This window comes from Leguminivora glycinivorella, chromosome 12 (assembly GCF_023078275.1).
Source record: "Leguminivora glycinivorella isolate SPB_JAAS2020 chromosome 12, LegGlyc_1.1, whole genome shotgun sequence".
In the NCBI taxonomy this organism is placed as follows: Eukaryota; Metazoa; Arthropoda; class Insecta; order Lepidoptera; family Tortricidae; genus Leguminivora; species Leguminivora glycinivorella.
In genome coordinates this window covers 2,740,411-2,752,431 of record NC_062982.1, presented here as the reverse complement: position 1 = coordinate 2,752,431, position 12,021 = coordinate 2,740,411, and the positions used below count along the sequence as shown (strand labels likewise).

At 37.6% G+C, this 12,021-nt stretch overlaps 2 protein-coding genes across 3 annotated transcripts in view; one reads left to right on the top strand and one right to left on the bottom strand.

The window, feature by feature from the left end:
• LOC125231607 (protein lifeguard 1-like) overlaps positions 1-6,959 on the bottom strand; it is a 34,641-nt gene extending 27,682 nt beyond the window's left edge. The window contains exons 1-3 of one of the 2 annotated variants that reach the window (XM_048137069.1): positions 6,820-6,959; positions 6,144-6,159; positions 5,978-6,021 (exon numbers count right to left, since the gene is read on the bottom strand). In XM_048137069.1, the coding sequence (XP_047993026.1) occupies positions 5,978-6,008 (31 nt within the window). In that variant the 5' untranslated portion in view covers positions 6,009-6,021; positions 6,144-6,159; positions 6,820-6,959. Of the gene's footprint in view, positions 1-5,977; positions 6,022-6,077; positions 6,160-6,819 lie in introns of both variants that reach the window. The other variant, XM_048137071.1, reaches the window with a different exon arrangement.
• A 1,329-nt stretch (positions 6,960-8,288) lies between these two features.
• LOC125231609 (39S ribosomal protein L52, mitochondrial) lies at positions 8,289-9,988 on the top strand. The gene is made up of 3 exons (XM_048137073.1): positions 8,289-8,505; positions 8,602-8,750; positions 9,757-9,988. Exons 1-3 carry the CDS (start codon positions 8,460-8,462, stop codon positions 9,931-9,933), a joined length of 372 nt encoding a protein of 123 aa, XP_047993030.1. The 5' UTR covers positions 8,289-8,459; the 3' UTR covers positions 9,934-9,988.
• Positions 9,989-12,021: the final 2,033 nt, after the last annotated feature.

The window sequence follows — 12,021 nt, the reverse complement described above, 5'->3', positions numbered from 1 at the left end:
GTATGTTCGCACAAGCTCGCACGAATGACTACTATGCCATAATTACGCAAAAGAACTGCCTGTAGCTTTGTAGAGTGCGGGCCAGTACCAACCCCATCCTGGCCACTATAGCCTGCCGATATGACTCACCTATAGCGCGGCATTTTGAGTGTGTCATGACCGCCACTAGGTGAGTGTTTTATTGTTGTATTATTGTGTCGACTTTTTGTTTATGTTATACTAACAGGTAGTTTTTAAAATATCCAATAATGTATAAGTACTAACCATTATGGGCCCTTTGTTGTCTGATATAATAAATAAATTATTATACTCTTTATTTATTTTCTTTCTTAGGCTAGGCTGTTTATAATATGAATATAAAAGTAAAATACAAAAACACATACAAAACAATATAAAACACATATAAACACATTATAAAAAACCTAACCTAGGGTGCCGCCAGCAGCGGGGCAGGGCCCAAGCTGCCGGTGGTTAGGGCTGCAGAGAGAGGAACCGTCGAACTATCCGTGCTGTGTCCAAGATCACCGCCTTCTGCATCTGGCCCTTGATCCAGCCACCTAGCGAGAGTCTCTTAAGATGTTGGTCGAGACTCTTCGCTATGAGACCGTTCGCTGAAACGACTATCGGAACAATGATCGTTGATTCAACATCCCACATGGCGGTTATCTCGTGAGCCAAGTCTAGGTACTTACTGGACTTGTCCTTCTCGGCTTTCACGAGATTCTCATCATGGGGGATGGTGATGTCAACGAGCACTGCCCGGCGTTGCAGTCGATCTATTATCACAATGTCAGGTTTATTGGCTACAATAGTCCTGTCAGTGATAATAGATCGATCCCAATAGAGCGTGGCACGACCATTTTCGAGAACTGGCGCAGGTAAGTACTTGTAGTACGGTACTTCGCGGTCCACAAGGCCGTATTGAAGAGCAAGTTGCTGGTGAATAATCCTGGCTACGAGATTATGTCTGTGCAAGTACTCGCCGTTAGCAAGATGAGAACAACCGGAAATAATATGCCTGAGTGACTCTCCGGGACGGCGGCATGCCCGACAAATGTCGACCGTACCGTCCTTCAGGATATATTTCCGGTAGTTGTTCGTCATCATAACTTCGTCCGCAATTGCACAGGCAAAACCCTCGGTTTCTCCGAAGAGGTCCCCGAATCGTAACCAGTTCACCGATGCGAGCAGATCTACATCGGGTCCCGTGAGGGCCTTGTAGAACCGCCCGTGTAGCTGCTTGCTCTCCCATACCGCCTTGCGGTCCGCAGTACTTAGTACCACAGGTTTGCGCCAGTTCTGTTTCGCCAAGGAGAGCGGCGTGAGGTTTCCGTCCACTGCCACCACATCACGATGCATCCCGCACTCGTTGTTAAGGAAGTAATTCCTGAGATTGTACACCTCACGGTTGTGGAGATCTTTGGCGTTTAGGAAGCCTCGACCTCCGCACTTCCGTGGGATGTACAATCTCATAAATTATTATTATTATAAAATTAATTTTTTTAGTAAACCCCCGACTGCGACATAGTAGACCGATTTTCATGAAACATGGCTAAGAACACTCCCGACTAACTCAGCTTTCAGACAAAAAAAAACTAAATCTAAATCGGTTCATCCGTTCGGGAGCTACGATGCCACAGACAGACACACACACAGACAGACAGACAAACAGACAGACAGACAAACAGATAGACATACATACAGACAGACAGACAGACACACACACAAACAGACACGTGAAACTTATAACACCCCGTCCGTTTTTGCGTCGGGGGTTATAAAACAGGGTGTATTGGAGATATTGTAGATAAAACTATCAAAACAGGTTTTTAGTAAATTAATTAACAAATTAAAAACGTGACCTCTTTACAAGTTTTCGTTATAAATAAATAGAAAATATAATTAAGATGCTTTTATTAATAGATCGATCGAATCTCTAATGATGTACGTAAATAAGTAGTAGTTAATTACTTATTCAGAGATTTAGCTACTTAAATGTGACGCCATAATTTAACTGGTTTTTTATTACTATAAAATTAGACTATACCTACCTACTCTTAAAGATGCTGTCCAAATTAAGAGCCTCACAACCTAGACACGTTAAACTTTCGTGAGACATATTCAAATAATTAATGAATCTACGGTTGTACTCACGTTATTATATCGATATTGCGCGTCCAGTCCACGGAGTTTAGCCGCCGCGTGAACTCCTAGTATATGCCTGAAGAGGGGCCTCCAAATTGGTCCGAAACATGTCGCAGCAATAGCGATATAGTAAAGTACAACCGTAGATTCATTAATTAAAAGTTAAATCACTATCACTTCACTATCACTTCATCACTATCACTACATAGTATAAAACAAAGTCGCTTTTTCTGTCCCTATGTCCCTATGTATGCTTAAATCTTTAAAACTACGCAACGGATTTTGATGCGGTTTTTTTTAATAGATAGAGTGATTCTAGTGGAAGGTTTACATGTAGGTATAGTACCCGTACGAAGCCGGGGCGGGTCGCTAGTTACATATAAAACAAAGAATCATTAAAGGTTTTAATTCCTACAAAGTTATCATCTCTGCTGTGCTTGCCGATCTAAACAGAGATCCGCTTTTTGGTGGTAATTAGTGGGCCATTTTTAGGGTTCCGTACCTCAAAATGGAAAAACGGAACCCTTATAGGACTCACTCGTGTGTCTGTCTGTCCGTCTTTTTTTTTTTCAAAGTTGTCCACCCCACTTTTTGTAACATGAGTATTTTTTACGCGATTCATACTCAGAATCGCAAGGTCTTTCGATCCTTCCTTCGAGGAAGAAATAAATGTCCCAAGTTTTCCATACATTTTTCAAACCTTCCACTCCGTTACCGCCATACAAAATGTGTGAAAAAATGGTAACGGAATGGGAAAAAACCATGGGAAAAACCTTGGGATTTTTTTTTCTCCTATTAGGATTGAAAGAGCTCATGATTCTGAATGGTAACTTTATCAAAATTTCCAAACCCAAAAAAAGTGGGGTTGGACAACTTTGAAAAAAAAGGCCCTTGTATGATATGAACTATTAAATAGCCACTAGTTTCCACTGATAAAAATAGTTTTCTTACTGAGGTTAATAGGGCTAGCAAATACCGCCAAATAAGACTCAGATTAGAGATGGGCCGAATATGGACTTTGCCGAATACGAATATTCGGCCGAACATTCGGTTCAGCTCTTACCGAACCGAACATTCGGCCGAATATTCGGTTACGCCATATTTTTAAAGAGGATGTTCATTAAAACTATTAAATGATTGATAATGGTTACATATGTTACTACAACTATGTTTTTATGATTTAGTGGATAATTGAAACTTAATTAAAACAACTCTGAACTCAACTCTTAAACTACGATTTTAACTTTTTTACAAAACAAATGTATTTTAATATATTTTGACGCATAGGTTTCTCTCTTTTAAGCAGTTCCTTGAAAGCTAATAAACTAGGAGTTATTATCTAATGGAATACGTAAGATTTTCATTAGTTATTTACTTTGTTTATTCGGTAAATATTCGGCAACGCAACCGAACTATTCGGTCGAATACGAACATTGAAAAACTTGTGATTATACTATGTAATATCTAGGCCAAGTTGGTTGCACTCCATGCATCTTGTGACAGACAGACGGTACTGATGTCACAGCTTATAGAAACGTAATAGAAAATAACGAGGGAATTCCTGTTTAAAAGCATGAATCATACATACTCCATAATAAATGTATCATACTCGTATCGTACCAGTCACTACATATCTTGCTATGTCATTTTAGACCCTAAGCACTAAGAAATATGGATACATTTCATCACCACCGATAAAAACTCTTATCTTTTTCTCTTAAGACGCTGACAACACCCAAGGGCCTTGACGTTAGCGTACACTGTCTATTCGTATGGGAGTAAGTGAGAGCGCGATGTCACTAAAAAAGGGCGGCTAGGTACGAAAAGTGCGGAAAAATATTAAAATAAAATAGAAAGATGCATTATTTGTGCAATATGTTTCGTTAGAGTTTTAGATATGAATATTTTTACTATTGTAATTTTAACTAAAGACAACTAAGTGAATAATTGAACGCCATAGAACCGTTTAATGACGAATTCGAGACCAATCTTTGCAATTTTTTTCTATCGAGCCGATTTCATTAAATTGTGTATTGAGTATTCGTTGAAATATAATGGATAATAACATATAATTTACTTGCCTTACTAAAACTAACAGTTTGTCTTTAAAAACTGCGCAAGTAACATCAATTTTGCTCAATTGGGTGTTGTCAGCCCCTTAATGAAAAGAAACATGTGTGGGATTATGGGATACAGTTACTGATTACTGATAACTTTGAGTAGCAATTTTAAACAATTTGCAAACACAACCTGTAACCGAAGAGGATCGAGTATTATAGAGAGTTACTGTTGAAGTAAAATGTGTCATCACAGTGCATAGACTGCCATCTCTTGACACAGGCTTAAAACTTTTGAACCTCAGATTTGACAATTTGGCCCGTATTCTTAGCTTATATGTGTTAAAATGTCAAATATAAATATTAGCGCCATCTAGCTGAGTGTACCCCAAAGGTGTAATGCCATCTAGGCCACCGTACCTTTTTCTGTATGGTTCTGAGTGAGGTACGTTTTTTCTTAGACTTTATCTCTTCTTTTTTTTTTTATACTACGTCGGTGGCAAACAAGCATACGGCCCGCCTGATGTAAAGCGGTCACCGTAACCTATGGACGCCTGCAACTCAAACAGTGTCACAAGCGCGTTGCCACCCTATTAGAAACTTTTACACTCCCTTTTGCTGTGTTAAGTACACAGCAAAAAGGAATGTACAAGTTCTAAGGAGGGTTCGGGTTGCCGACGACTCAAAGGACAATAGACGGAACAAGTTAGTTCCGTAAGTCCTCCCGTCATCAGCACACCGCACCCTCGTTGAGCTCTCTCTATATGGAGTTATATATGTGCAGATGAATTGCTCATTTAGGTCATAGTAATCCATTTGTCACTAAAAGCAAAGTCATTCTATCTAAAATTCTTACAAAGAACTTTGTATGAAAACCAAACTTGATTCTATTGACGTCAATACTGTGTGAAGAGTTCAGAACTCTATTATAATTTGTATGTTGGGACTTACTAGGTTAATTTTCGCTGCCAATCTAAGAATTTATTTGATAAATTATTTAATAGGTCTTAATAAAGTATGTTGGGTGTAAAACTGAAGGATAAATGCCGTAACATCGACATAAGGGAAAGAACCAAAGTTAGAGACATCCTCACTCACATAGACATGCAGAAATGGAGGTGGGCCGGCCACACTGTAAGATGTAAGACCGAAAAATGGAGTCAAAAAGTCCTCATGTGGCACCCCAGAGATGGTTCAAGAGCTCAACGCCCACCACTCAAACGATGGGAGGACGAAATTATAACCACTGTAGGGCCTTTCTGGACTAGACTGGCCAGGCAGAGGAAATACTGGAAAGAGCTGGAGGAGGCCTATGCCAACAGGCACACTGAACTACGCGACTTCATCTAAACAAACAATCACAAACACCACGTTCAGAAGAAAAGGCTAAATAGATAGATAGAATAAAGTGTGTCTAGATGTGCAATGTGAAAGTGCCATTATGTAAGTTTTAACCAACCTTGTGCAAATATTGTCTTGTGTATTGTATGACTCATGTTTCATAATGAGGATTAACTGATTTTAATTAATTTAAGTTCTAAATAGCTGTTTTAGTAGCTATTTACACAGGATTTGACATCACAGATTAGCATGCCAGGGACAGATAAGGTGTACAATTAAAATTATCCAATGCATGAAAAAAGTATTTTGATACCTAAGTATTTAATTAAAACATTATTCAAAAAAAGTTTGAAAGCTCTATGCTCCTATTAAAGCTTTTTTTTTCATGCACTGGCATAGACAAAGTGTAACATTTATAATATTTGAATAAAGACCTCCCGGATACACTCCTGGATTCTGCCACATTTCCCACTACTGGCTGCAGAAAAAAAAGAAGAGCTATTAAGAAAAAAGTAAATATAAAGGTATACATACACATGGTGTTGTAATTTGGCTGTTGGTTGGGGTTTAGCTTGTCGGAATGCGTTTTGGAGCACTTACACAAGCCTCGGGTTTTCTGTAAATAAATATTGTTGTATAAATAAGATACCGGGTACTGCAGAGGAGATAATGTCAATATTGATCTTTATTGAAGATCCTCTCCTTTTCTATCAAAGTTCTAGAAAAGGAAAATTGCACAGATGATTACAGTTAAAAAACTACTGGAAAACAATAACAATTAGATCGAAACTTGCACCATTCAATATTATCCTCAACTGTTTATCTAGTAAATCCTGGACAGAAAATACTTTAATAGTATTCAAGCCTTCTTGAGCTTACCATGGAACTCAGTCAATCTGTGTAAGAATGTCCTATAATATTTATTTATTAAAAAAAAAAGTTTTGACAAATAAACAATACAATTCAAAGGTTTAAAACAAACCTTGACGACCTTGCCGTATATAACTACCGAAAAATCTATATTTTAACATGATGCAATACACGAAATTCATTATTAAACATTTCGGCAGATCATTTTATACAACAGGTCAGAACCTTATTATAGTAAAGATCACTTCAAAACATTACAAGAGAGAGTAGTTCCACTTTAATTTCAAGTGGAGAAAGCGAAAAGAGCTCTAGAATATACTAGACTTAGCGGCGCACTCCTCGATCGATCTGTTTTCAAAACACTACACATTTCGGTTTAGGTAATACGCCATTGAAGGAAACATACCTTTTACGATTTCCTCAAACACTAAACTACACAAACACGTATACACGACTATTTGTTTACTTCGAAAAGCAAGAGTAAAACAAATTCACTGCGGAGAATTCACCACGGCCTTCATAAAAATGATACTGACTGGAGCTCGCGTTTTTATGACGTATGAATTATGATTTCACTTATTTTCATGAATGACATGACGTACCAACCTCCTAGCATTTTCTACGGAATTTGATTGGCGTACAATTTTCAGCTGTCACAAAACTTTAACACGATTGGCTATCAAGTTTGACAGATACCAAATCGACCAATGAAAACTGTTTGAATGTGTTCTTTCTTATTCGACTTCCATTGTGCAGAAAATATAGGACAGCGTAAATTGGAAAGTAACGACTGCAGTTAGTGATGTTCGAATCGAAAAGTATCGAGATTTTTTTGTAATTTTTTTTGGTATGATTAGAATGAAGCGGAAAATTAATTTTAATTTTTTTTCACAAGCAGATTAAGTTTTTTGTAACGCTGTAAAATATTTCCGATTCCCGATATGAAATACCAAATACTATGTAAACCACAGAACTTAATTTTGATTCTTGCCTGTAATTTTAAATATGCCTCAGGCTCTTGATTGTTCATAATTTTTGTGTTGTTGCAATTGAATATCACGTAACGAGGCATTTTTTATGTTTTGGTTGACTTCAACTTACAAAAATTGACGCCCGAAAGCTGCAAGCTGCGAGTAAAGACGGACAACTCAGTGGATTTCACTGAGTTCATTTGACACGATAAGTAGATACGTTTGCTTGATCTATGGTATATATGACATCTGTGATGTAAACTCTACGAGTTAATACGTGCAGCTTGGTGCCAAAGCCCTATACCAAAGCCCTAAGGTGCCCTATAGCATGTCAATACGAATTTTCAATAGTCTGCCAAATCAAATAGCTAGAGAGCAAAAATATGATAAATTCATAAGCTTACTGAAAAACTATTTAATAAGTAATTGTTTTTATTCTTTACAAGAATATTTTGAAAGTAATAGATATCTGCCATAACTAAAACAATTTATGTAAGAATACAGTTATATACAGGGTGCCATATTGTGATCCAATCTTAGAATTAAGAACATCTGTAAAAAAACCAATGTGGAAGCAATAAACTATTACTATTACTAAAGTTGGCAAAATGCGATACTAGCGCCCCTAGCGGCATGAGTTGATCAAAATAGTTTAGTTCATTCAGTATAAAATTAAAAAAAGTCACACATTCTTATTTTTTTGTTTTATTACGTCTAAAAATGTTAAAGTAGATCAAGTAATCGCATTTTCTATTTTAATTTACTAAAATAAAAGTCTGACAAACTACATTGAACAACTCGTACCGCTAGATGGCGCTAGTAAAATTGTTGCCGCTCCATTGTATGGGAAACGTCAGAAGCTGCACGTATTAACTCGAGTTTATATAGTATTTGGAAATACCTCATGATTTTGCGGCCCCATTCTTTGCCCCATAGATTACAGTTCCGTTTGTTGGACATCACTAGATACTAGAAATGTCAAACGCGCTAATGTCATAAGTGTCATAACATGTCATATTTGAGGTTATAATTTAATACAAATTATCCAAGCGTTACGATTTACCAAGCTTCCAAAATGAATATCTTAACTAAAAAGGCGTCATTAAATCTCCCACTCGCATGTAAGTCCATTTACTTTACCCATCATCGTGTTCTGATGTTATTAGACGTTTATTTTTAACTAAAAAATGTTGATTATTATATTTTCAAAATTTCAGTCCTAAACCGCAGTTTTAGCTGCACTTCAGCACTGGAAATAAAGCAATGGCGTGTCAGCAAAGGTTTGCCCGTAAACCGAAACGCCGAGGGCATCCTTACTGATGGACCGGATTATACTTTCTTGGATGGCCGACCTACACCTTTGCTGGTAAATTTGTATTCGAATATGAGTATTTTCTATGTGTCCCTGTCTTAGAGAGACGGGAAAGAGGTGATAGATAGAGATAGATAGCTTTTTTAAGTTTAGACTTGTAGTAGCCACAAGGATCACTTCAACTACATGGTGGCACTTGCCCCTTGTTGGAGACCAACTGAGTTAGAGAAATAAGTATGTTTTAATAACATGATTTTCCTTGCTAACAGTAACACATTAGCACTTTAGCTGGAGCAATTAAGTTTTTTTAATACTACATTGGTGGCAAACAAGCATACGGTCTGTCTGATGGAAAGCAGTCATAATTAACTATTCTATGTAGAAGGTCTTCAGATCCAGTACCTCAGCAAACATGTTAATTACTGATTGAACATGGAAGAACTCAAACCTACTCAAAAGTTTTTCTTTCCTATACACCCTGTTTTTATTGAATTCCGTTAACTTCAAGGGATTGTTCTTTAGACCAAATACATTTATTTTTTCTAAGAAACTAGCGTCTTAACTCTTACGGTTACAGAGTTATTAAAAAAATAAAAATAATTACTCAACACTTGTGTGACAGCCTTTACCACTTCCCAATGTTATTTGTTTTGACATGTGCCGTCAATCACTTGACACTAACTTGAATATTATTCTTAAGGGTCTCTCAAACTAATTAATTCATTGATGAAAAGGATGAAAAAATTTTTTTGCAAATTTAACTAAAAGTGATATACAGGGTGGTTCCTGATAACGAACCTAACGACATGTAGAATTTAACGGAAAACAAAAAAACAAGGTGTATACATGCCATCATCATACAAAATATTATCCGGCAGTTTAACTATCTGAAATTCCACATGCAGTTTTACCTAGCCCTATACACTCGGGTGTATAGGCGCCCCGTCCCGTAACGAGTAAAGGGCGCTTAACCCGCCCGACTCAAAGAAATTCCAATTAAAAAAAAAAAAATGCAGTTTTACCAAGACCAAGTGACTACTGTTGATATTTTTTTTTTCAGCATAAACAAAAACTCCGCATGGAAAAGCAACAAGATTATGCATCCCGGATAGTTCAGCTCAGCTCAGAACTGGACTTCGCTAAACAGAGATACCAGAACATTCAGAAAGCTAAAGAGGAAGAGAGACAAAGAATATTGAACAACAGGTTAAAAGCGAAGGGGGCAGCTTTGAAGTAGACTTTTGTTTGTAATTATTTTATATAGTTAGTTAATAAATTGTGTTAAGTAGTTCCATTTTGGTATTAATGCATTCAATATTGGAGGTCATTATTTTTTCTGTCCAAAACCTATTTGTGTAGTATGTCATTTCAAGTTTAATCCTTGAACAACTTTCCACTATGAGACCAACCCTAATCATGAAACAAAAAAAAACACTATTTGGGCATTTTCGCTAAAAAAGATTCAAAAACTTATTTTTCCAAATTACGTAAAGTTAATGTTTTTCCTACTCAGAATCACGAGCCCATGCGTAGGCAGAAAAAATGCGTCCCAAATTTATTTTATCCACTTCGTTTCTATTTTTTAAACACGTTGTTCAGCAGTTACAAAGTGAAAAGTACCTATGCAAAATAAATAAAATAATAGAAAATTTTGTGACCATTTTTTTGTCTCGTTTTCTATCCTAGATCGAAAGGGCCTAACTTCAAAAAAATGTTTTTGGTGATTCTTTTCGAGAAAATGCCCATTTCAAACATACGACTCAAGTCAATATAAAATAAATATAACTAAAGTATTGATTACTAAAGTTTGAAAATTTAAGTAAAATATATACCAGTAAGTACTAACAGCAACACTCTTAGCTAACCATCGCTAGACGTTATGCCCTTGTAATAAGGATTACAAATGTACTGCTAACAGCGTTGCCAATGGTACCAAGAAATAAGTAACACTTGGTTATCATTTTACATTAAATTGGTAAGTATAGGTACTGATTTTGGTGATGATGATGAGCCATTATTAACTGTATTTAACTTATAGTAGAGAAAATAGATAAAAGCGCCATCTCTGATAGAATGTATTAAAAGAAAAAAAAACAGGCATTTAAAGCATGGCAGAAGGTTAAAACTGGACAGGAAATGGCTGAAGAGGTCATAAAAAGGAGTGCCTACTTAAAGTGTAAAAAGTTGGCAAAACGTGCAGTTGCTATTGCCAAATCAACAGCACAGGACAAATTGTATTACTCCTTAGACAGTCCCAAAGGAGAAAAACAACTGTATCGTCTTGCCAAAGCTAGAGAATGAAGTTCTCGTGATATATCCCACATAAAATGTGTGAAAGATGATGTAGGGAAGGTGCTAACGAAAGATGATGATATAAGAGGACGTTGGAAAGGATACTTTGAAAGGTTGATGAATGAAGAAAATGATGGGAGCAGGGTATTGCATCACAAGCCGATAAATATGGGTGCAGTGAGAGATGTATGTATGGATGAGGTAAGAACGACAGTGAGAAGTATGAAAAATGGAAAATCGGTAGGACCAGGGACAAGGGGGATGTACAGGAATGCAACAACTACAGAGGAATAAAGCTCATGTCACATACCATGAAAGTATGGGAAAAAGTGATAGAGAGACGCCTGAGAGAAGAGAGTAATATAACACAAAACCAGTTCGGGTTTATGCCGGGGAGAAGTACAACAGACGCCATTTTTGCACTTCGCCAATTGTGCGAAAAATACAGACGTGCAAAAAAGAACTTGCATATGGTGTTTGTTGACCTCGGAAAAGCATACGATCGCGTACCCCGAGAGGTTTTGTGGTGGGCTCTGAAAGAGAAATGCGTGCCTGGGAAGTATGTGGAGCTAATTCGGTCAATGTACAGCCAATGTTGTACACGCGTCCGGTCAGCTGCCGGCACCACCGACAGGTTCAGTGTCGCGGTGGGCTTGCATCAGGGATCGGCTCTAAGCCCGTACCTCTTCCTGCTTATTATGGACGCCTTGTCGTCGGACATACAGGAGGAGGTACCCTGGTGTATGCTTTTCGCCGATGACATCGTGCTTGTCGGTGAAGACGGACACGAGGTACAGAGCAGACTCGAGACATGGCGGCAAAGGCTGGAGAATGTTGGCTTGAAAATCAGCAGATCTAAAACAGAACATATGTTCTGTGATTTCGGCGGTCTCTCTAGTTTGCTGCCATAGAACTCGATGGCACTTTATTGCCGGTCTGCTCCGACTTCAAGTACCTTGGTTCGCTCGTACAGTGCGATGGCGATATCGATCGGGACGTGAAAAACCGGATTAGCACAGGGTGGATGAAATGG

Coding starts and splice junctions, on each gene's coding strand:
- LOC125231609 (XM_048137073.1), top strand. CDS start 8,460: ATGAATATCTTAACTAAAAAGGCGTCATTAAATCTCCCACTCGCAT. Junction 8,506..8,601: donor ATTAAATCTCCCACTCGCAT/GTAAGTCCATTT, acceptor TCAAAATTTCAG/TCCTAAACCGCAGTTTTAGC. Junction 8,751..9,756: donor GCCGACCTACACCTTTGCTG/GTAAATTTGTAT, acceptor TTTTTTTTTCAG/CATAAACAAAAACTCCGCAT.